This window comes from Lissotriton vulgaris, chromosome 9, assembly GCF_964263255.1.
Source record: "Lissotriton vulgaris chromosome 9, aLisVul1.2, whole genome shotgun sequence".
Taxonomy (NCBI): domain Eukaryota; kingdom Metazoa; phylum Chordata; class Amphibia; order Caudata; family Salamandridae; genus Lissotriton; species Lissotriton vulgaris.
Window position 1 is genome coordinate 1,115,156,047 of NC_141697.1, and position 24,365 is coordinate 1,115,180,411.

Below are 24,365 nucleotides of genomic sequence, written 5' to 3' on the forward strand. Positions count from 1 at the left end.
GGCACCGTGCTCCTATGCAGAGCTGGGAAGCGCCCTGTGCGTGAGCAGAGAAAAATGTGGTAGCCTTGTTAATGGTAGCGAATTTAATGAGGTAGCAGGGGGTGCCTTTTGTGTTCTCTGGTCAGTACCTGGATGAAAAGAGACTCCCCCCGATCACAAACATCCCAACCCCCCACAGCTCACCTAAATCGCAGGACAGCTTAGCTAGCTGCCTCACGCAGAAGATGGTTTTGTTGGTGAGCCAACAGGTGTTAGGGAACGGTGAGGAAGGTGAGGAAGGGGGCTAAAGGGGTGTTTAAAAGAAACGGCGCCAGCCGTATGATGACGAAGTACTAAAACCACTTTAAACCGGCAAATCAGACAGAAACGAACGGGCAGGGAGGGACGAGGACAAGACTGGAAGATGAAAAGGACGCAGCTGTTGGCATAACCACTTAAATGTGCACAGCTCCATGGCATGAGCCCCTCAGAAACTTGGCGGCTTGGGCCCAGCTCGCCCTGCTTCTAGGTAGGCGCTCCAGCTGTGCAGAAGTGCTACGCGTGAGTCCAGCCTCCCGTGCGCGGGTTACCTGGTGCTCCAGACTCGAAGAGCGGCGCAGCGCCGGGGGGAGGCGCCCGGGGCCTGCCTCCTCCACGCCCTCTTCTCACAGTCACGCTGAGCAGAGGGACGGACCGGCTCACGGAGCAGCAGAGCCTGTCGGAAGTGCAGAGACCCGGCGCTACCTGAAGCCTCGCTTTTTGCGCAGTCCGCTGAGCTTTGCGCCAGCTGCCTCTGGATGTGACCTGCTCTCTTCCCCTTGGATGTGCGGTTCTTGCGCGGTACAGGCTGGAGTCCGGTTAAACTAACACGACGGTTGCCAACAGCGATCCGTGCCTCCGGGTGAGGGCACAGAAGCACGTCCTCCATCACATGCACCCCGGAGGAGAGGGCGGCCATGCAGCGGACAGGTAGGACAGCCACGCATGTACCCCGGCACCCAGTGCGCTGAGCTGGCAGGGCGGGGAGCGCACGCTTCAGTGCACTGCCTTTTGTATTTGTTTTCAAGTTCAAAGTCGTTCAGTTATTTCAGTGCATCAGAAAGTGGTGGCATAGGGCGCTTCCACCAGTGAACCCTCTAACTGTGACACTTCCAGAGCTGCGCGCTTCGGCTGGACGCACTCTCAGCACACACACTGCTTGCTCCGTGGGAGGGAAGTCATGTCAGCTGAGTGAGCCATAAACTGCGTGCACATGCGGCGGGAGCTTGCCAGCTCCGTGCTAGTGTTGTGTGTTGTTGATGGTAACCATACGCATCTCCGGAGGAGGGGTGCGCGGGGGCTTGGATGGAGGCCCTTGCACTATTTTGTGCACACATTCTACTTGGATGCGCCCTAGAACAGGAGGACGGGACGTCAGACATGCATATCGCTGAGAGCGACGAGTTCTGTCTGCTTAGAGGGCTCTGTGGTGTGTCTGTATCGCTCTGTGGCGTGTCTGTATCGCTCTGTGGTGTGTTTGTATCTGTGTGGAAACTGTGCCGTGATCCCGGGAAGAGGAAAGGGCGCCTCCCAGCGCGTTCCACTGTGACTCTGCGTCATACTCACTCCCGCTCTTCTTCGAGGTAGAGGAGGGAACCCCGCAGTCCCTTCTCACTGTTTGCGTGATCAGCAGTGGCGTGACGTAAAACCATGTCCCGGCCCCTCACGGCGTGAAGATGGGTTCCTGAGGCACCCCCATACCACAGAGATTCACTGACCTATGCATTGGGGGCCCTCCTCCCTGGTGATAAGACAGCCCACAGTGCTGCAGGAGAGAGGCCAAGCTTCTCACCTCCTCCTGTAGCGTCCTCACAGGGGCGCCTTCTGTGCCAGAAGAAGGGGGCGAGCTTGGCAGCTACTTCTCAAGTGATTATGTGCGCGATGTACTCCAACGGAGGAAGCTTGTCGTCTTCTTTGTGAGAATCCCACAGTGCCTGTGTAGAGGGGAAGCGCGTCCCCTTCTGTGGTATCTATGTGAGAATAATACACTGCTGTAGGGTTGTATTACCCCAGGGATGCAAGACTGGCAGATTCTTCTGTGACATTCTAAGTTCTATGTGATAATAGGAGAGATGGAGAAGCTTGGCAGATTCTGCTGTGTGATGATGCCTCAGTGTCAGAAGATGAGAGAGGAGGTTTGCCTCCTTCTAGTGTCTCTGTGAGAATAATACACTGCTGTAGGATTGTATTACCCCAGGGATGCAAGACTGGCAGATTCTTCTGTGACATTCTAAGTTCTATGTGATAATGCGAGAGATGGAGAAGCTTGGCAGATTCTGCTGTGTGATGATGCCTCAGTGTCAGAAGATGAGAGAGGAGGGTTGCCTCCTTCTACAGTGTCTCTGTGAGAATAATACACTGGCATAAGATTCTGCGTTACCCAGAGATGAAAGATTGACCGTCCCTTCTGTGACATCTATGCATGTGATAATGCAGGAGAAGACTACGCTTGGCAGCTTCTGCCAAATTGATAAGGCCTCACTGTCAGGAGACGAGAGAGGAAACTTGTCTCCTGCTGCAGTGGTCTGTGAGAATAATACACTGTTAGAAGAGTATGCATTATCCAGGAATGAAAGATTGGAAGTCCCTTCTGTGACTTCCTAATATGTGATAATGCGAGAGAAGGGGAAGCTTGGCAGGCTGCTTCTGCTATATGATAATGTCTCACTGTCAGAAGATGAGAGAGGAAACTCTATGTGAGAATAATACACTGCTAGAAGATTATGTGTTACCCAGGGATGAAGACGGGCAGTTTGTTCTGTGACTTCCTTCTAGTTGATACTGTGAGAGAAAGGGAAGCTTGGCAGCTTCTGCTGTATGAAAAGGCCTCATTGTCAGACAACTAGAGAGGAAACGTGTTGACTCCTTCTGCAGTGTCTATGTGAGAATAATACACAGCCATAAGAGTATGTGTTAACCCAGGGATGGCAGATTGGCCGGGAGCCTCTGTGACGTCCTTGCATGTGATAATGCTAGAGAAAGGCACGTTTGGCAGCTTCTCCTATATGATAATGTTTCAATGTCTAAAGAGGAGAGAGGAAGCTAGGTGGCTGCGTCTGCAGTGTTATGTCAGAATAATATACTGCTATAAGGTTATGTGTTACCCCAGGGATGACAGATTGGCCGTTCCCTTCTGTGACTTCCTTCTATGTGATAATGCGAGAGAAAGTCAAGTTTGGCAGCTTTTCCTACATGATAATGTTTCAATGTCTGAAGATGAGAGAAGAAGCTAATTGGCTACTTCTGCAGTGTTATGTCAGAATAATACACCGCTATGAAATTATGTGTTACCCCAATGATGACAGATTTGCTGTTTCTTTTGTGACGTCCTTCCATGTGATAATGCAATATAAGGGTAAGCTTGGCAGCTTCTCCTATGTAATTATTATACGTTGTTAATCATTCACTTTGTACTCATTATTTCAAAATCTTTACTTTCACAAAGTGGACAATATTTGCCTGCCTGAAAGAGTGAGACTCCATTTGTGTGTAATTTTCTTTTACTCGCTGTGAACTGATTGTCCCTTTTGTAATAAGGTTATCTGTTGGTCCCTCGGAATGACAATGACATTTTTGGCATTCTCCCTCCTTGAAACCCCAGACATCACCCCCCCCCACTTCCGATGCTCATTTGACATGAATTTTAGCACGCTTGATCCTGCTCTTAGGCCACCTCTGTACCTCTGTTCTTATTTGGTCTGCAAGCAAGCAGACATCAGGGGCCATTATTGCACAATTCTGCACTTCTGCTTCCCAGCTTTCCACTAGCTTATGGCTCTAGTGCTCTGATGCTCGCTCCACGAGCTGGGCCTTCACATTTTCTCCTGAAGTCCCATCTATCTGATGATGCCGACCTTCGAGGAGGGGAAGCTTGACAGCTTCTTCTGCAGTGTTAATGTATCTGGTAATGGTAAATAGAAGATGAGAGAGGAAGCTTGTCCGCTCCTTCCGCAGTGCCCATGTGTCTGATAATGGCACACTGCCAGTAGCGGAGAGAGGTAGCTTGACATCTCCATCTGCAGTGTCTGTCTATTTGCCAATGAACTTTCAGAATAGAAAAAAAAGCCAAAAGAGAAGAAAGGAAGCTTGACAGCTTCTTCTGAAGTGTCCTTGTATCTGATAGTTCTACCTTGAGGATAGGAAGCTTGACAGCTTCTTCTGAAGTGTCCTTATATCTGATAGTTCTACCTTGAGGATAGGAAGCTTGACAGCTTCTTCTGAAGTGTCCTTATATCTGATAGTTCTACCTTGAGTATAGGAAGCTTGACGGCTTCTTCTGAAGTGTCCTTGTATCTGAAAGTTCTACCTTGAGGATAGGAAGCTTGACAGCTTCTTCTGAAGTGTCCTTGTATCTGATGGTTCTAGCTTGAGGATAGGAAGCTTGACAGCTTCTTCTGAAGTGTCCTTGTATCTGATGGTTCTAGCTTGAGGATAGGAAGCTTGACAGCTTCTTCTGAAGTGTCCTTGTATCTGATGGTTCTACATTGAGGATAGGAAGCTTGACAGCTTCTTCTGAAGTGTCCTTGTGTCTGATAGTTCTCCCTTGAGGATCGGAAGCTTGACAGCTTCTTCTGAAGTGTCCTTGTATCTGACAGTTCCACCTTGAGGATAGGAAGCTTGACAGCTTCTTCTGAAGTGTCCTTGTATCTGACAGTTCCACCTTGAGGATAGGAAGCTTGACAGCTTCTTCTGAAGTGTCCTTGTATCTGACAGTTCTACCTTGAGAATAGGAAGCTTGACAGCTTCTTCTGAAGTGTCCTTGTATCTGACAGTTCTACCTTGAGGATAGGAAGCTTGACAGATTCTTCTGAAGTGTCCTTGTATCTGACAGTTCTACCTTGAGGATAGGAAGCTTGACAGCTTCTTCTGAAGTGTCCTTATATCTGACAGTTCTACCTCGAGGATAGGAAGCTTGACAGCTTCTTCTGAAGGGTCCTTGTATCTGACAGTTCTACCTTGAGGATAGGAAGCTTGACAGCTTCTTCTGAAGTGTTCTTATATCTGACAGTTCTACCTCGAGGATAGGAAGCTTGACAGCTTCTTCTGAAGGGTCCTTGTATCTGACAGTTCTACCTCGAGGATAGGAAGCTTGACAGCTTCTTCTGAAGTGTCCTTGTATCTGATGGTTCTACATTGAGGATAGGAAGCTTGACAGCTTCTTCTGAAGTGTCCTTGTGTCTGATAGTTCTCCCTTGAGGATCGGAAGCTTGACAGCTTCTTCTGAAGTGTCCTTGTATCTGATAGTTCCACCTTGAGGATAGGAAGCTTGACAGCTTCTTCTGAAGTGTCCTTGTATCTGACAGTTCCACCTTGAGAATAGGAAGCTTGACAGCTTCTTCTGAAGTGTCCTTGTATCTGACAGTTCTACCTTGAGAATAGGAAGCTTGACAGCTTCTTCTGAAGTGTCCTTGTATCTGACAGTTCTACCTTGAGGATAGGAAGCTTGACAGATTCTTCTGAAGTGTCCTTGTATCTGACAGTTCTACCTTGAGGATAGGAAGCTTGACAGCTTCTTCTGAAGTGTCCTTATATCTGACAGTTCTACCTCGAGGATAGGAAGCTTGACAGCTTCTTCTGAAGGGTCCTTGTATCTGACAGTTCTACCTTGAGGATAGGAAGCTTGACAGCTTCTTCTGAAGTGTCCTTATATCTGACAGTTCTACCTCGAGGATAGGAAGCTTGACAGCTTCTTCTGAAGGGTCCTTGTATCTGACAGTTCTACCTCGAGGATAGGAAGCTTGACCGCTTCTTCTGGAGGATAGGAAGCTTGACAGCTTCTTCTGAAGGGTCCTTGTATCTGACAGTTCTACCTTGAGGATAGGAAGCTTGACAGCTTCTTCTGAAGTGTCCTTGTATCTGATAGTTCTACCTTGAGGATAGGAAGCTTGACAGCTTCTTCTGAAGTGTCCTTGTATCTGATAGTTCTACCTTGAGGACAGGAAGCTTGACAGCTTCTTCTGAAGTGTCCTTATATCTGACAGTTCTACCTCGAGGATAGGAAGCTTGACAGCTTCTTCTGAAGGGTCCTTGTATCTGACAGTTCTACCTTGAGGATAGGAAGCTTGACAGCTTCTTCTGAAGTGTCCTTATATCTGACAGTTCTACCTCGAGGATAGGAAGCTTGACAGCTTCTTCTGAAGGGTCCTTGTATCTGACAGTTCTACCTCGAGGATAGGAAGCTTGACAGCTTCTTCTGGAGGATAGGAAGCTTGACAGCTTCTTCTGAAGGGTCCTTGTATCTGACAGTTCTACCTCGAGGATAGGAAGCTTGACAGCTTCTTCTGGAGGATAGGAAGCTTGACAGCTTCTCCTGAAGGGTCCTTGTATCTGATAGTTCTACCTTGAGGATACGACGCTTGATAGCTTCTTCTGCTGGGGTTCTTGTGTCTGATAGTTCTACTTTGAGGAGAGGAAGCTTGACAGCGCCTACTGCAGTGCTCTTGTATCTGATAGTTCTACCTTGAGGATAGGAAGCTTGACAGCTCCTTCTGCAGTGTCCATGTAGGTGATAACTGTATGCATTGAGGAAAGCATAGCTTCTCCTGCAGTGTTTATTTATTCGATTCTGCTACACTTCCACAAGAGGAGAAAGGAAGCTTGCAGGTGATTCTGTAGTGTCCATGTTGTTTATACTTTTATACTTTGAGGAGAGCCAGCATGACCGGTCATTCTGTAGTGTCCATTTGGTGATATTTGTATACTTTGAAGAGAGGAAGCTTGACAGCTGCTTCAGCACTGCCTATCTAGCGGATAATGTGCTACACTGCCTCCGGAGAGGGCACAGCTTGACAGCTCTTTATTTGTGTTTTTTATTTCCCTTTTGATATTTTCTAAAAGCTGCGTCATAGCGTGAGCTTGTCAACACATTTTTGCTGTTTTGTTTGTGTGGTGCAAGACTTTGTCCTGCCCCAGGGCTGTTCTTTTCTGCGTGATACATCGCCCCACACTCCTCTAGGAAGAGGGGCTGGCCTGGGAGAGTGGGACAAGACCCCTCGCGTTCCCTCACTCCGTGCGCCTATAATCCCGTCCCTGGGACGGGCAGGGCCGCGCGCCGAGGGCGGGAGGCTCGCGCAGGGAAGCAGCGCGGAAGAAAAGCCCCTCTCATGACTGCGCGTCACATGGGCTGCAGAGCGGTTACTCATTCCGAGATGAGTAACTCGGTGTGACCAGGTCAGGCAGCGGCTTTCACCGAGTCCGGCAGTCCTGAGGCGGAGCCTGAGGTCTGGGGGCGAAGCATGCGTGACCGTCCTCCGGCCCTACACACTTTATTTTTACACAGTCAGATTGCAGTGTACAAGCTCTCTCCAGCCAGCCTTTCTGTACTTTTCTAAAAAAAAATGAATTGCCCAGAAGCACACACTATTTGGTCAAGCGTGGAAGCCAGGATTACAGCCATATCTTCAGGTCGTAACATCATTAACGAAGCAATCAGGCCACACAACCACGACTATATGCATCTTGTAAACATGTGTGCACATTTCCACTGTCACTTCTAACCTCTAATCAGGACCACTTCAATCATGCCATTATGCCTCCATCGTGTTATGTGTGTAGATATGGATTTACCGCACTAGCCACACAATGTGTATTAAAACAATAGCACCACAGAACTTGCTGCATTATGTTGCGCAATGTGCCTTTTCCTGCCTTTTCCTGCTGCATAATTTAACCAACGCTGCCACACAATTTGGTCCTCCATAGCCGCATAATTCCAAAGAAATGACAAATGTGTTGGAAGCAATGGCTCCATGCTGTGTAAGGTCAGCACAGTGCTTTAAAGCCCATCCTGCCCTATGATTGCCGGACACCAGTACTTAAAACAGCAGGGGCCTCATTTATGAAAAGTGACTGCATCGCTGCGTGAAAACAGCGATGCATCACTTTTCATTGCGACACCAATGATGCGTCATATTTACAGTATGACGCATCATGTCGCAAGGAGTTACAGATACGCCAGTATTTCTCACGTATCTGTAGGCGCAAAAGTGACACATTGCTAGAGTGTGTTACAAAAGTGATGCAACTCCAGCAATGTGTCCTTTCACATGGGGCAAGCCCCATGTGAAAGGGTCTGCGTCAGGCTTACGCCTGCTGTGAGGCAGGCGTAAGATTCTGACGCATTTGAGTCCTAGAAGTGGCGCAGTGAAATCTTGTAGATTTCACTGCGTCACTTCCATGAACCTTTCTTGTGTCAATACGCTCCCCTTGCATACATAATACCTGGCGCAGGTATGATGTGGCGCAGGGGTTTACAAAGTGACGCATCTAACTAGATGCGCCACTTTGTAAATATGGCGCAACAAGGTGCATTTTTTATGCCACTGGTGCGTCACAAAAAGTGACACACCGGCGGCGTAAAAGTGACGCATGGCCTCATAAATGAGGCCCCAGGTTCGTAAAGAGGAGCACAGCTACCAGCTGGGATATATATATTTTTGTTTTTTTAAATGCCTCGCCCTGCGATTGCACCCTTGATGATTAAGCGCGCCCTCGATGTAGTGCTGATTCCAGACACGTTTTGCTGGTGTGGGGGCGGGGGGCAATTTTGATAAAGTACAGTTTTTATGAAGACACTGAAGCTAATTGTGGGTGGCCACAGGCTGACTTCTGTGAACCAGTGTCTCCTGTAAATGGAGCGGAATTGCACACCTGCTACGGATCCATCATTTCTCCTCCTCTGCTGATTTTGTTCCTCAAACAGGGGGTCAGAGGTACCCGAATTACAGTGAGGCATCTTGTTTTTCACACTCTCCCATGGTAGTTAATATATGCAGGCCCTTACCTCTGGCGTGGGCCTGGATTCTGGGCTGAAAACATGTGGCAGAGGCTGAGGGGGAGGACGTGTACTGTGTTCATGAGCTATTTATAAGAACATGAGAGAAGATAGTTTTTTTTTACAGATGCTGGAGCTGGCATGCATGCTGAGCAGAGGGGTAAATTGCCATTTCAGTAAGTTACTCCACGTAACATTGACCTGGTCTGGAACTTTGCACGTGGTCTGGAAATGTGCCTGTGCCAGGTTGGTTAAACTCTCGGAGCTCCATTTCCATGTACAGTAAACAGTCTGACAGACTCAGCGGATGAAGAGTGTAGTTTTAGAGCAGACTGGTGGTGTGATTTAGAATATAGGAGGTTTGGGGGGCTGGGGGGTGTACTCTGTTTCAAAGGCAAAGGAATACCCTCTCCTCCAAACTGAAATTCTGCCTGCCTCATGTAGAGTTGTGCGAAGCGTAAGTATGTCAGCGACAGAGACTGCTCCATGTCTACTGCTGACGTACTCCTGATGACCTGACGGAGTACGGGCTGTCGGAGAGTTGGCCATTTGTCCGCCTGTCCTATTTAGAGCAGACAGACAACTGACCAGTTTTTAGTTTCACACTCCACAATACAAAACGTGTTGGTAAGTGAAAATAAAAACATTTTATTGACCCCCACGTCTTGGGAGAAAACTCCAGTGGTAACAACAATGAAGGAGTTATTCCAAAAACAAAAGTCAAGCTAAATATCCGGATGAAAGTAAGAAAAAGAAAATTCTTTTAAAAAGAACCCTCACTCATCATACAATTTGGGAACAATAAAGATAATTTTAATTTACTTCTTGATTCCACTCACACTCACTCTTTTCACCAAAAAGACTCCGCTCCACTGTAATCAGGCGTTGAAGCACACCGAGTGGCATTCGGCTGCTTGAGTGTGAACCCTATGATGAAGCATGTCACCAACTAGGTTGGTGAGTGAGGGTTCTTTTTAAAATAATTTTTTTTTTTACTTTCATACGGGTTTTTGGTTTGACTTTTGTTATTGGAATAACTCCTTCATTGTTTTTACTATTGCTTACTAAAGGGGACCAGGAGTAGTTCCACTCTACCCTTTCTCTCTTTTTGTTTAATTGTATAAAACTCCAGTGGCCAGGGGACTACTGCTTTTTTTGTCTTCAGAAAGAAAATTCTGTTTTGGGATTCTGTAAAACAAGATATTGAAAGTGTTCCATACGGCATCGTCATGTTGATGTCGATGAAGCTGCAGAGCACACTTTCAATTTCTTGACAGGAATCACAGTGACAGAAATTCCTGTCAATAGCCAGAGATGTCCGCAGGGGGGTGGACATCTCTAAATTTGGAGTGTGGATGCTCCAAACTCGAAATCAGTCCCCAAAACACAGCGGCGGCTGGCATTTGGGGGGGGACAAAGTGCACAAAATATTTTCAAAATAAATAAATCTTACCTAACGCGACATCCTTGCTCCGGACTTCTTCTTTGCAGGAACTGGAACCGGATGCTGGAACTCCCTTGCCCAATCCCGGCACTGCTCACATGCAGCATGTGAACAGCGCCCTGATTATTATTATTATTATGTTTCTTATATAGCGCCAGAATCGACCCCCGAAGGGGTATCTCCGCGCTTGCCTTGGGAACCCGTCCTGGCTTTTCCCTGTGAGATAGCCCCTACAGGGCATCCCCAAGGTGAAAGCCAGGCATCCCGCCGCGGGGGGCTGTTGTGGAGATTAAGCAAGCTTAATGCCCAGAGTTGCAGAGTGTGAACCCATGATTAGGTCAGGCACCGAAGCGAGAATTATCGAGTCCATGGACATTTGAGCTCAAGACCCTGCCGCGTCGGGAATCGAACCCTGGTCCCGGGTCTGACCTCTGCTTCAGGGTCTGCCTGCTCTAACCAGTGAGCCACACTTCTCCATTGGAGGAAGCGACCTCACTCAGCACTCCACAGCTCACCGGAGGCCTACACTTACTCTCAACCCAGCTGTTTTTAGACAGCTGGGTTTAGAGGTTTAAAGCACTCATACGTGGCTGGTCATCACAAGACGGCAGGCCAAAAAGACATGCACACTTTAAACAGTGCATTAGACAGCCCACCCTACACACTGTTGCTGTCAGTAAGCAGCAGCCCCACCCCCTTCCTGAAGCTCGGCTCGGGACGGGGGATAAAACATAAAATGGTAATGAACTACCATTTTATTTTTCATTTCTGGGGCTTTGCATGGATTTTAAGTGGGGGCGGCGCTCTTCCGCTCCAACGAAGGAGCCCCCCCTTTCAAAACATTTACTGAAAGTGGTACATTGGCATTTTTTTGTTTTCTTTTTATAACTTTTATTTTTAGAGTGCTTTTTGTTTGTGAAGCATGTTTTTGACTCTTAATTTTGTATTTCATCTATCTAATATCTCCCTTTTTACTGAATACAAGGAAGTGGTAAAATGACTGCAGCACAATCCAAATATTTCACCCCAGACTTTCAACCCAGGATGCCAGGTATTTCCAGCGGCCTCTTCTAAACTCTTCAGAGAATGAACACACATTTTGTTTTCTTCCACAAGAGGGAATTCATAATAACTATTAATGTAGCTACTAAAGAGATGTCCAAAGCAATGTATTTTCAGGCACAAAACTCAATGGTGAATTTCATTAAGCTGTGAATGATGATGGTCTTAGTACACAAAGCGGACTTGGAATTGAGGGATCCATCTGATTCATAGATCAACCAATGAAAAGACACGCAGGGACAGTACATGATTCCAGGCAATTTGAAGGGAGCTGAAAATATTGTGCTTGTGTTTACAGTAATTATAATACTACTTACTCTAAGCTGAAGGTTCCTCTTAGGAAGGCTCTTAAAATGGTACATCTATAGGGAAGGATGAGGAAATCCTGGATACATAGAGACAATCATCGTCTTTGAGTTTCCGCCTGCACATGCTTGTAATTAAAGTTAGACTAGTTTGAACATTCCTGATGTGTAACAGCAGCTTGGGCCCTGTAAAATATGTTTATTGACTGGGTGGGAGGTGTTCCTGATTAGCATTTAAAAGTCAATGCACACTATATTATAGAACAGCATCTTAACCTGAAAGTGATGCCACTCTGCTGGACAGCCGCTCTGAAAAACTGCTGCCCTGCTGTGTTGACCTGCTGCCAACTGCCCCCTTGCCTGGGTGAGAAGGTTTAGATGTGACTCAAAGTGCTAGCTGGCTGGCCTCCTGATCTGAAGCCTCCGGGACATAACAGCCTTCCAACTACCATGTACCTGCACCTGGATCCTGCCATCTGTGAGTCTTTACTGGCAAGAGATGCAAAGCCAGTGCTAGACCCTTGGAAGTGGGCTTAAGGTGCTCTACCAGCCCCTGTAAATCGGGCAGAACCAACACATCTCTTCTGCAGCACAACCCGGATCAGAGCCAACGCATCTCTGCTGCTGCATGGATAGGACCCTTCACAAAGACCCGCATCACCTTCGCAGCCCACAATGCTCTGCAAATCAGGATTTAAGGTACTTTGTTCAGCAGGCCTCACTTGCCTAACCGAGTCTCTGTAGCCAGCTCGCACTCTATCGCAGTTTGCGCCAAGTTGGGACTTTGTCCTGGTCTGGCATGACCAGATAGACAGAGTTGCCATTTTATGACTTTTGGTGCAATTTCCAACTAAAATCTTAAAAATTGCATGCCTCCAGTTCTACTGATTGGATTTGTGTTGTTATGGTCTTGTTTTATTTTCCTAACTTGGCGTGGGACCCTTTTTGTGTGGTGTTTTTCACCTTATTACTGTTTGTAGTTTTACACAAATACTTTACACATTGCAATTGAATTAATCATGGCTGCTTGGTGCCAAACTACCAGAGGGTTGAACACAGGTGAATTTAAGGGTTGTGCCTCACCCTGACAAGGATTGTGGTTGTTGCTTTACCAGGGCTCACATCCAAGTCAACCAACAGCCCAATTTCTTATAGCTTTGTTAAGGAAAACAACTTCTTCTGTTCCTGAATCTTTGTCATGTTACCATTGCTTGTGGCACAACATGCATGACCTGTGGAAAGAAGCAGGAACGAGGGACGATCTGGTCCTATTTCCCGCTAGGCTATGGATGATAGAAAGCCCCAAGGCAGCGACATCCTATATTGAGTGTCTTGGCCATTATTTGGAAATGAACATAATTACCCAAGATGAGACAGGTGCCATGTTGGAGATACCTCTAAGCTGTTGATGTTCCCACTGGTTGGTTGTGCTTGTTTCCCTGATGGTTGAGAGACTACACTTTTAAAGGACAAAACAAAGCTTACATGCCCCCTCCATGGCACCCTCCATCTTTCATATCTCTTGCCTTACTCCTAGACATGTTCCTAAGGCCTAAATAGCTCTCCTAGTGGTATTCAACAAAACTTGTAGAAATGTCATTATCCTTTTCTTTGTAAATTTCATCATCTACACCTCGTTTGTAGCACTCATGTGGTCTTCTCCGACCCACGAGACCATCCCTCCTATAGCGTTTTCACCATCCTGGCTTATCGACTCTCTTCCTCTTTAACCTTTCCACACTTAGCTTTTTACATTCCCCTTAGAAAAGTCCTGGTATCTTTGCAGAGCCCCAGCTGGGTGCTAATAGCACCTCTCTATGTAAGGGGCGACATATCCAGTGGTATTGGGGGATTACACCCACTATCTCGAATATATAACTTTTTAAAAGGGCTGGAATAGATTGGTATTTTCCTCTTATTGTCCCCAGTGCCATTTTAAAGGAGAGGAGAGATACAGAGAGGGGAGATAGAAATAGAATGGTGAGGTGCAGAGAAAGGGTATGAGACAGGGAGAGTTGAGGTAGAAAGAGGGGCTTCAAATGTAAAGGCAGGCACAATTAGAGTGTCTGAGAGACAGACAAGATTGTGAGAGACAGGTAGAAAGAGATGTGGTGGTATAGAGAAAAGTTTAATACTAGAGCTGAGGTACAGATCAGAGATGGAGTTAGATGTAGAGAGAGATGTAGAGGTATACAGAGAAAGATACAAAAGGTAAGCTGAATTAAACATGAGGCAGAAAGATGAGCCAGAGACAGAAAGTTAGAGGTGGCAGATAGTTGTGGCCGCCACACACAAAAGGTAGTGGGGGCACGTGGGAGAGGGTGCACAAGAGGGGGAATAAAAAAAAAGTACCTTAAGTTGACGGCCGCCTTGTGCCGGGTGCTTCCTCTTTGTGTCCAAGCAGGTACTGGGCTGCATCAGACTCTCCCCGCTCTGCAGAGCAGTGCGGGGATTGACCTGAGCAGGCTAGAAAAAACCCTGCTCAGACCATGGAGTGTGTGGGGTTTCTGGCGAAACCTAACTGCGCATGTGTGTTTTGGTCAGCCTGAGATGGCCAGCCAAACACACATGAGCACTTAGAGAGAGCACAAGCACTCCTTCTACTACCCCCTCCCATGCCCCGGCCCCTCTCTGTAAACGCTGGCTAAGTCAGTTACTTGAAAATAAAACGATAATCAAATAAAAATTTATTTTTTTGCTGCTGGCTCTGCCAGTGTGGTGACGCTCCTGTGCTATTTTAGAGGATCCTCCCCTGGTGGGAGAGAGGGGTCGTCAGAGACAGTGGTAAACCAATAGGTGAGGTAGAAAAAACGATGGGTTTTAGTGATTGGTGAATCAGAGTGATACAACAACCTAGGTAGAGAGAGATTAAGTAAAAATAGACGAGGTGAATAGAGAGGGTAGAGAGAAAGAGACAGAGAAATGAAAGGTAGACAAAGGTATGAGTTAGCTAGAGGGAGGTGAACAGCAAAGCAAAGTGAGAGGTAAACTGAGAAGTAGAAAAGTAAAGACAGGTAAACAAGGTAGAAAAAGAGAGATGGTAGATCGATAGATAGGTGAGGTAGAGAACAACAGGTAAATAGAAGGGTAGAGAGTGGTAAAGCAAGGATAGGTAGGCAAAGGAAGAGACCGAGGCTGAGGTAGACTAAGAAAGGTTAACATTGGGAAAGCGACAGAGGAGAGAGAGCGATAGCGAATTTTCAAACTGTCTTGATAACTTTAGCAGGGGTCCTCATTGAAGGTGGGCCTAGGGCAATGATCCACACTGACCATGACTTACATGTCTCTGTTGACCTTCCCCCAAAATTCCATGAAGTCCAGCCTCTCATTCTGTTATTGAAAAGCACATTTATACTCCTGAATTATACCAAACCTTCAGAAAAGGTAAGCAAGCAAGTGGACAAGACGAACATCACTAGTACCAGCAGTTTTTTCACTGGACGAAAGAGAACTTCCTCTGTGTAATGGAGTAAAAACCGAGGTTCTGATATTGGGGGCAAGGGGGCAAGGGAATGGAACATACATTCTAATTTCTAACCCAATCCAGTTCAAATGGCCATCCTGTCGTGGGGTGCCACCATGCACTTAATTGAAAGTGTGTATCCTGGGAGTCATATTTCCTTCCGATAGGACCTTCGTCCCAATCATCCACAGGGTGGAGCAGGGTTCGATCTACAACCTTCCCTTTTATGGAAAATTCTACTGCTCTGCTGCACTGACCAATGGGATAGAACTAACAAGAGGGCTAGTCCTGGTGTCATTTGACTACTGCAACATCGTCTACACCGGGTTCCCAAAGAAGCTCATTGAATGGCTGCAAAGTCTTCAAAATCTGGTGGCCACTCTATTTTTTATTTATGTGCTTTTATAGCGCCTGAATAAACCCCCAAAGGGGTATCTCTGCGCTTTTGCCAGTGGGGGAGACTGTCCTGTGCACGATCGTTTCAGTGACTGAGAAAAGTGAAAAGATTAACTATTACTAAAAAGATGAGTTTTGAGGGTTTTACGGAAAAGAAGGTGATTGGTAATGGTTTTTAATGTAGGGGGGAGGGAATTCCAGAGCATGGGTCCAGTGTGTGCCAGGGCCCGGCCTCCCTGACGAGACTTTCTTATTTTAGGGACCTGTAATAGGTGAAGGCTGCTGGATCGTAAGGAGCGGCCAGGGATGTAGGATTGAAATGCTTTAGAGAGATATTTGGGGCCCTTCCCTATCAAGCATTTGTGAATCGTACACAAAATGTTAAATTTAGTGCGTTGCCGCACAGGCAACGAGTGAAGTTTCGCCAGTAGAGGTTGGGAGGGGGTCCTGGGTGGAGCATTGAGGACTAACCTCGCCGCCGTATTTTGGCCTACTTGCATTTTGTTCATTTGGCCTTCATTAGTTGAAAAAAGAAGGCCATTGCAGTAGTCCAATCTACTGGTAACTAGTGCATGGACTAGAGTCTTCCTGTGATTATCAGGTAAGTAAGGGAACACCCTTTTCAGTAGACCTGCCTGGTCTTAGATAAACCCAGTTCCAGTGCTAAAAACATCATGCTGGTTCTGTCTGGACCAGGGCCGGAGTGGGAACACAAACCGTTCCTGGCAATTGAGTTTGACTTGCCTGTGAGGGTGGGCAGGGGATGGGGTGAGGGGGTGGAGGGTATGCGTGTTGAAAACCCTGCAGCTGCTTTTGTTACAGGGGGCCGATATTACAACAATGCTTCAAAACTAGCCCTTTGGTAACAAAAACGGCCCCCAGTGGTCCAAAACCGACCCCCACCCTGGCGGCCCACCGAGGATACGCCCGGTGCCCGCTACAGCCAGTCTGGCCCCGGTCTAGATCCAGGGGTTAAGATGAAAACCGCCTGTACTGTCTACAGGGCCTTATGTGGAAAAGGACCGGCATACCTACATACATGCATCTCACTGCAGCATCAATAGGGACCTGCCCAGGGCAAAGGGAAATGGTACAATTCCGTGACCTTCAGATGGCGGAAGGTCACTGGAAGTCCAGGGCCCTTCCTGACTGTGGAACTCACCGATGCAATGCCTGTGACTGAGCCTGAAAAGAGAACTATCCAAAACTGCCTTTACCTAAACTACTAGCCAATAGGGGCAGCACGTTAAAGATATCACCTGATAGGGTGACATGTAACACGCACTGTCTACTTGATGAGAACTGGATGACGGGGTCTGCCAGACCCTCTGTATGATAAACAATATATTTGCACATAGATGCAATACTTTATTGCTTTCTACGCTTATTTCTTCCTTTTTTAGTTCAGGTTTTGGAATTGTCCTATTGTAACTGACTTATTCCTGACTGTTGCCGCTTGCACACTACAAAATGCCAATAAATTAAATGAAACAAAAGGATATCAAACTTGAGATCCTCAGTGCACGTTGGAATCAAACTTCCCCATAATTTTACAGAGACTCTTTCTCACCTGCAGTGCCCTGAAATATGTGTAAAGCGATACAAACCACTACATAAAACTACATTGTAAGTAAATATAGTGAAAAAACAGGAAATGTTTCAGTATCTGCTGGGCAGAGCCACATTCCTCACATAATATGCCATGTAAACAAATGCAGTAAGTGCTTAGCAATGCAGCTCACAGCAGTGGCATGTGGGGGAGAGCTATGTGCCTGTCACCTTTGTGAGTCCAAAACCGAGCATGACTGCCTCGGGCAAGCAGTGACACAGACTGCAGGTCTGGCTGAGGGTTTATGATGTGGCGTTATGTATTTAGAATAAGCATGTGTTTTTAATCTGGATTTGCAATATTATGTAGGGGGAAGGGGTAGTGTGCTTGCTTCAGGGTGATATTTGTTTGGTGAAAAGTTAGCCACTTGTCGCTTGTGATTTACTTGGGAACAAGTTGCATTGTATACGCTGAATGCAGCAAAGTGGGTCAGTGCGCCTGCAGCGGCTGTCATGTGTGTTGCTGAAGAGAAGTGGTGTTATATTTTTCTGGTACGAGAGTGGTATGCACTTTGTTATGAGGGTAGTACACTTGCTACGAGTGTGATCTTTAGTAAAGATGGAAGTGAACGTGCTATCAGTATGACCTTTGCTTGACAGGGAGGGTATTGCCATTGCTACAAGTACCTTTGCTTGGCAGGGAGGGTATTGCCATTGCTACAAGTACCTTTGCTTGGCAGGGAGGGTATTGCCATTGCTACAAGTACCTTTGCTTGACAGGGAGGGTATGGCCATTGCTACAAGTACCTTTGCTTGACAGGGAGGGCATTGCCATTGCTACAAGTACCTTTGCTTGGCAGGGAGGGCATTGCCATTGCTACAAGTACCTTTGCTTGACAGGGAGGGTATGGCCATTGCTACAAGTACCTTTGCTTGACAGGGAGGGTATGGCCATTGCTATAAGTACCTTTGCTTGACAGGGAGGGCATTGCCATTGCTACAAGGACCTTTGCTTGACAGGGAGGGTATTGCCATTGCTTCAATTATGTATTAGTGGAGATAGTTAGCGCACTTACTATGCTTGCGCTGCTTATTGGGTGAAGAGTAGTGCACTTGCTCGGAGTGTGGGGTTTGGACAGAGGTAAAGCACTTTCGATGCATGTAATATTTGTTTAGTGAAGATGGGTAGTGCACTTCCATTGAGTGTGGTCTTTGCTGATATAGGGTAGTATGTTTGCTATTCGTGTAATATGTGTTTAGTGAAGATAGGTAGGTAGTGCCATTGCTTTGAGTGTGGTCTTTTCTGAAGTGTTAGTGCACTTGCTATGCATGTAATATTTGTTTAGTGAAGAGGGGTAGTGGATTTGCATTGAGTGTGGTCATTAGTAAAGAGGAATAGTGGACTTGCTTTAAGTGTGGGCTTTGCTGAAGAGGGGTAGTGCTCTTGCTTTGAGTGCGGTCTTTGGTAAAGAGGGGTAGTCTACTTGCTAGTCATGTAATATTTGTTTAGAGAAGAGGGGTAGTGCACGTCCTTTGAGTGTGCTCTTTGCTGAAGAGGGGTAGAGGTTTTGCTTTAAGTGCGGGCTTTGGTAAAGAGGCGGAGTGTACTTGCTATGTATGTAATTTTTTTAGTGAAGATGGGTAGTGGACTTGCTTTGAGTGTGGTCTTTGGTAAAGAGGGGAAGAGTACTTGCTATTCAGGTAATGTTGGTTTTAGAGGAGAGGGGTAGTGGACTTGCTTTTTAGTGTGGGCTTTGGTAAAGAGGGGTAGAGTACTTGCTATTCATGTAATGTTGGTTTTAGTGGAGAGGGGTAGTGGAGTTGCTTTGAGTGTGGTCTTCGCTGAAGAGGGGTAGTGTACTTGCTATGTATGTAATTGTATGTGTTTGTTTAGTGAAGATGAGTAGTGCACTTGATTTGAGTGTGGTCTTCAATGAAGAGTGGTAGTGGATTTGCTTTGAATGTGACCTTAGGTAAAGAGGGGTAAAGTACTTGCTATTCATGTAATATTGGTTTTAGTGGAATGTGGTAGTGAACTTGCTTTTTAGTGTGGGCTTTGGTAAAGAGGGGTAGAGTACTTGCTATTCATGTAATGTTGGTTTTCGTGGAGAGGGGTAGTGGAGTTGCTTTGAGTGTGGTCTTCGCTAAAGAGGGGTAGTGCACTTACTTTGAGTGTGGTCTTTGGTAAAGAGGGGTAGAGTACTTGCTATTCATGTAATGTTGGTTTTAGTGGAGAGGGGTAGTGGAGTTGCTTTGAGTGTGGTCTTCGCTGAAGAGGGGTAGTGCTCTTACTTTGAGTGTGGTCTTTGGTAAATAGGGGTAAAGTACTTGCTATTCATGTAATGTTGGTTTTAGTGGAGAGGGGTAGTTCGCTTACTTTGAGTGTGGTCTTTGGTAAAGAGGGGAAGAGTACTTGCTATTCTGGTAATGTTGGTTTTAGTGGAGAGGGGTAGTGAACTTGCTTTTTAGTGTGGGCTTTGGTAAAGAGGGGTAGAGTACTTGCTATTCATGTAATGTTGGTTTTAGTGGAGAGGGGTAGTGGAGTTGCTTTGAGTGTGGTCTTCGCTTAAGAGGGGTAGTGCTCTTACTTTGAGTGTGGTCTTTGGTAAAGAGGGGTAGAGTACTTGCTATTTATGTAATGTTGGTTTTAGTGGAGAGGGGTAGTGGAGTTGCTTTGAGTGTGGTCTTCGCTTAAGAGGGGTAGTGCTCTTACTTTGAGTGTGGTCTTTGGTAAAGAGGGGTAGAGTACTTGCTATTTATGTAATGTTGGTTTTAGTGGAGAGGGGTAGTTCGCTTACTTTGAGTGTGGTCTTTGGTAAAGAGGGGAAGAGTACTTGCTATTCTGGTAATGTTGGTTTTAGTGGAGAGGGGTAGTTCGCTTACTTTGAGTGTGGTCTTTGGTAAAGAGGGGAAGAGTACTTGCTATTCTGGTAATGTTGGTTTTAGTGGAGAGGGGTAGTGAACTTGCTTTTTAGTGTGGGCTTTGGTAAAGAGGGGTAGAGTACTTGCTATTCATGTAATGTTGGTTTTAGTGGAGAGGGGTAGTGGAGTTGCTTTGAGTGTGGTCTTCGCTTAAGAGGGGTAGTGCTCTTACTTTGAGTGTGGTCTTTGGTAAAGAGGGGTAGAGTACTTGCTATTTATGTAATGTTGGTTTTAGTGGAGAGGGGTAGTGGAGTTGCTTTGAGTGTGGTCTTCGCTGAAGAGGGGTAGTGCTCTTACTTTGAGTGTGGTCTTTGGTAAAGAGGGGTAACGTACTTGCTATTCATGTAATGTTGGTTTTAGTGGAGAGGGGTAGTTCGCTTACTTTGAGTGTGGTCTTTGGTAAAGAGGGGAAGAGTACTTGCTATTCAGGTAATGTTGGTTTTAGTGGAGAGGGGTAGTGAACTTGCTTTTTAGTGTGCACTTTGGTAAAGAGGGGTTGAGTACTTGCTATTCATGTAATGTTGGTTTTAGTGGAGAGGGGTAGTGGAGTTGCTTTGAGTGTGGTCTTCGCTTAAGAGGGGTAGTGCACTTACTTTGAGTGTGGTCTTTGGTAAAGAGGGGAAGAGTACTTGCTATTCAGGTAATGTTGGTTTTAGAGGAGAGGGGTAGTGGAGTTGCTTTGAGTGTGGTCTTCGCTTAAGAGGGGTAGTGCGCTTACTTTGAGTGTGGTCTTTGGTAAAGAGGGGTAGAGTACTTGCTATTCATGTAATGTTGGTTTTAGTGGAGAGGGGTAGTTCGCTTACTTTGAGTGTGGTCTTTGGTAAAGAGGGGAAGAGTACTTGCTATTCAGGTAATGTTGGTTTTAGAGGAGAGGGGTAGTGGAGTTGCTTTGAGTGTGGTCTTCGCTTAAGAGGGGTAGTGCACTTACTTTGAGTGTGGTCTTTGGTAAAGAGGGGTAGAGTACTTGCTATTCATGTAATGTTGGTTTTAGTGGAGAGGGGTAGTTCGCTTACTTTGAGTGTGGTCTTTGGTAAAGAGGGGAAGAGTACTTGCTATTCAGGTAATGTTGGTTTTAGAGGAGAGGGGTAGTGGAGTTGCTTTGAGTGTGGTCTTCGCTTAAGAGGGGTAGTGCACTTACTTTGAGTGTGGTCTTTGGTAAAGAGGGGTAGAGTACTTGCTATTCATGTAATGTTGGTTTTAGTGGAGAGGGGTAGTACAATTGCTTTGAGTGTGGTCTTTAGGAAAGAGGTGGAGTGTGCTTGCTATGTATGTAATATTTGTTTAGTGAAGAGGGGTAGTTTACTTGCTTTGAGCATGGTCGTTGCTGAAAAGGGGGAGTGCACTTGCTATTCATGTAAAGTTTGTTTAGTGAAGAGGCATGGTGGACTTGCTTTCAATGTGTCCTTGTGTGGTAAACAGCTATTTGCCGCTTCTATGAGTATGATATTTGTTTAGCGAAGAAGGGTGCCACACTTGCTATAGTTGTGCTGTGTATTTGGTGAAGAAGAGAAGCACACTTCCTATGAGCCTGGTATGCGTTTGCTGACGAGGAGGAAGGCACTGACATTGCTATTTATTTGGGCAAGAGGGGTAGTGGCCTTTCTATGAATGTAGCATTTGTCAGGCAAAGAGGAGTTTACCATTGCTTGAGTGTGAACTATTTGGGGGAAGACCAAGGAATATTTGGAATTGAGGGAAAGCATCTGTGCTAAGAAGGCGCTATTTCTGTGCTGGTAGTGAAAGGAGTGATGCCGAGTTTCTTTCAGACAAGAAGAGTTAGTAAGATAGAATTTTCTTTTTCACTTCATGTAAATAATAGAACATCTAAACATGTATGTGCATAAATCATATGCACCCCAAGCTTTGAACAGCCAAACATATTTTTTCATGTCCGCTAGAACAAAGTATAGTATACAAAAAAGTGATGGATGGAATGCTTGAATTAATCTCAGCCACTGGCATTTATTCAGGGCCGCATCCCAGTTTATCATTATTTTGCTCACCATGTCACCTCAGTTCAGACGCAGCTATATGGAACCAGTCTTGACCCTGCTCCAATCGGAATAGTCCGGCCCAAACTGCCAAGTCAGGTCCCCCCTGAACCAGAGCCACAAGCAACCCAGGATCGGTTTCTCCCTAGTTAGGGCTCATCATCCAGGTATAGTTTGGTTCCCGTGACTGTGCAAGGGACCTAATTCTGAGCATAAACATCCCTCTCAGGGAAACACACGCTAAAGTATACAAAAAAGTGATGGATGGAATGCTTGAATTTATCTCAGCCACTGGCATTTATTCAGGGCCCCATCCCAGTCTATCGTTATTTTGCACACCATGCCACTTCAATTTGGACCCAGCTAAATGCAAATCAGTCTTGAGCCAGCTCCAATGGCAACAGTCCAGCCAGGCTGGGATTAATTCAAGCATTCCATCCATCAAGTGCGACGGGTATGCCCAGGCATGGGCCCTGTTCTCACTGTGTCAAAGGAACCAAGCTATACCTCACTGACGAACCCGTAAAATGGGTAAAAACAGTCCTAGGTTGCTTGTATTCCTTTTCAGATAGGACCTGGCTTGGAAGTTCAGGCTGCAGTGTTCCTGTTAGAAATTGGGTTTCTGTTTGGCAGAGGTATGCACCCAGTCCAAGGAGGAACCACAAGCATAAATAGGGTAGGTCACAACACACCCTAAATGATCCCGCACTCGAGCTCTGTAACTTGGCAACACTTCAAACAGTAACATATTGAAACCACCACAAAAAGACTCCACACCAGGTTAAAAAAGTAGATTATGATTTTATAAATAAAACCAGATCAAATTGACAATTATCCAACAAGTAGAAGTCAAGATACACATTTTTAAAGAATAAATGCAAAATAATGAGTAGAAGCATTCAGCACTTAAATGGGTTATCTGTTCTAGCTGTACCGAGGCAAAGTCAAAAGTTCAGACCAACCGCGATGGAACGCAGGTTAGATACAGGGATACACTGAGGCCCACTGAACCAAACTACCTTGATGCAGGATGCGTTGTCGCTGACCAAGATGCGAGGTGCAGCCGAAGCGATGCATCGATGTCGAGCCACGCAGTGGATGAGATGCATCGAGATTCTCCATGCAATGGTGGCGATGCATGGTTTCAAAGTGCGAGGCGCCAGTTGCGAAGGCGGTGTGCGGCTACTGGTCTCTTAGCAGGCGATTCTAAAGGTGATGTGCTGGTTCCGAGTGTGATGCGGTGGCTCCATTCTATGCATTGACGAAGGTGAGCCAGTTCTGATCCACACAAAGGTGAAGATGCACCGGTTCCAACTCATGCAAATGCGAGAATGATTGGGTTCTGGTTGTAGAAGCACTTTAGGTCTCACTTCCAAGGGCCAAGGCTTGGGTGGCACCACTTTGCAGGGCAGACTCATAGCTTAGCATGTAGAGTCCAGATGCAGATAGTTAAAGTCTTTGATATCCCTGAGATTTAGAACAGGAGGCAAGCCTGCAAGCCTTTGGAGTCACTCTTGGTTCAAGTGATGCAGGTCCAGGCCTTCACACCCAGGCAGGAGAACAGTAGGCAAAAGGGCAGCTCAGCAACGCAAGAGTACAGCAAGGAAAGAGTCTAGCGTAGCAGCAATCCAGCAGAGTGGCAATTCTTCCAGCAGCACAGAAGTTCTTCTTCCTGGCAGAGTGGCCACAGGTCCAGACATGTACTGAAGTCATGGTGTCAGAGGTCCAGTACTCCTACTCAATTATGTCTTCGAAGTGGTGGAGACTTCAAAGAAAGCTTTAAAGTACACAGTGGCGCTCCCTTTCTACCCTGGCTCCAGACTTACTACAGGGGGGTATGCAGCCCTTTGTGTGGGGACCGGACACAGCCTATTCAGGTGTAAGTGAGGCTGGGTCCAGGTCATCCCTCCCATCCTGCCAGGATTGCCCACCACGATACACCTCAGCTCCCATTGTATGTGGCTGTCTAGGGAGAAAACACAAAGCCCAGCTGCCACCCTCCCCAGACGTGTATCAGAGACAAGCAGATTTTGAGTTGTGATTTTGAATTGTGATTCCAGAGACACAAAATTTGAAAAGACTATCTTTTCACAATTGGGCATTACACTTAAACATGCAATGAGATAATCCCAATGCTAGTTACCTCAGTGAAGAGATAGGCCTTACATGGTGAAAAACTCATTTGAGAGCTTTTCACTACTAGAACATGAGCAACTTAAAAGTGCATTTCCTGCCTTTTAAATACATTTCACCCTGCCCTGTGGACCATACAGAGGATGGCACAAAGAGTGCTGCAGGCCCACTAGTAGCATTCAATGTACAGGCCCTGTGCACATGTAGTGCACTTTACCAGTGATTTATAAGCAAATTAAATATGGCAATTTGGTAGTAGCCAATGTTTAGAGGAGAGAGCATGTGCACCTTATCAATGGTTAGCAGTGGT

General features: G+C 46.3%; 1 protein-coding gene across 1 annotated transcript in view; it reads left to right on the forward strand.

Moving 5' to 3' along the window:
• Positions 1-642: 642 nt before the first annotated feature.
• The window catches only part of ARHGEF3 (Rho guanine nucleotide exchange factor 3), an 834,543-nt gene continuing 810,820 nt past the window's right edge, over positions 643-24,365 (forward strand). Inside the window, exon 1 of the mRNA XM_086939120.1 lies at positions 643-948. Within this exon, the coding sequence (XP_086795246.1) occupies positions 911-948 (38 nt within the window). The 5' untranslated portion in view covers positions 643-910. The remainder of the gene's footprint in view (positions 949-24,365) is intronic.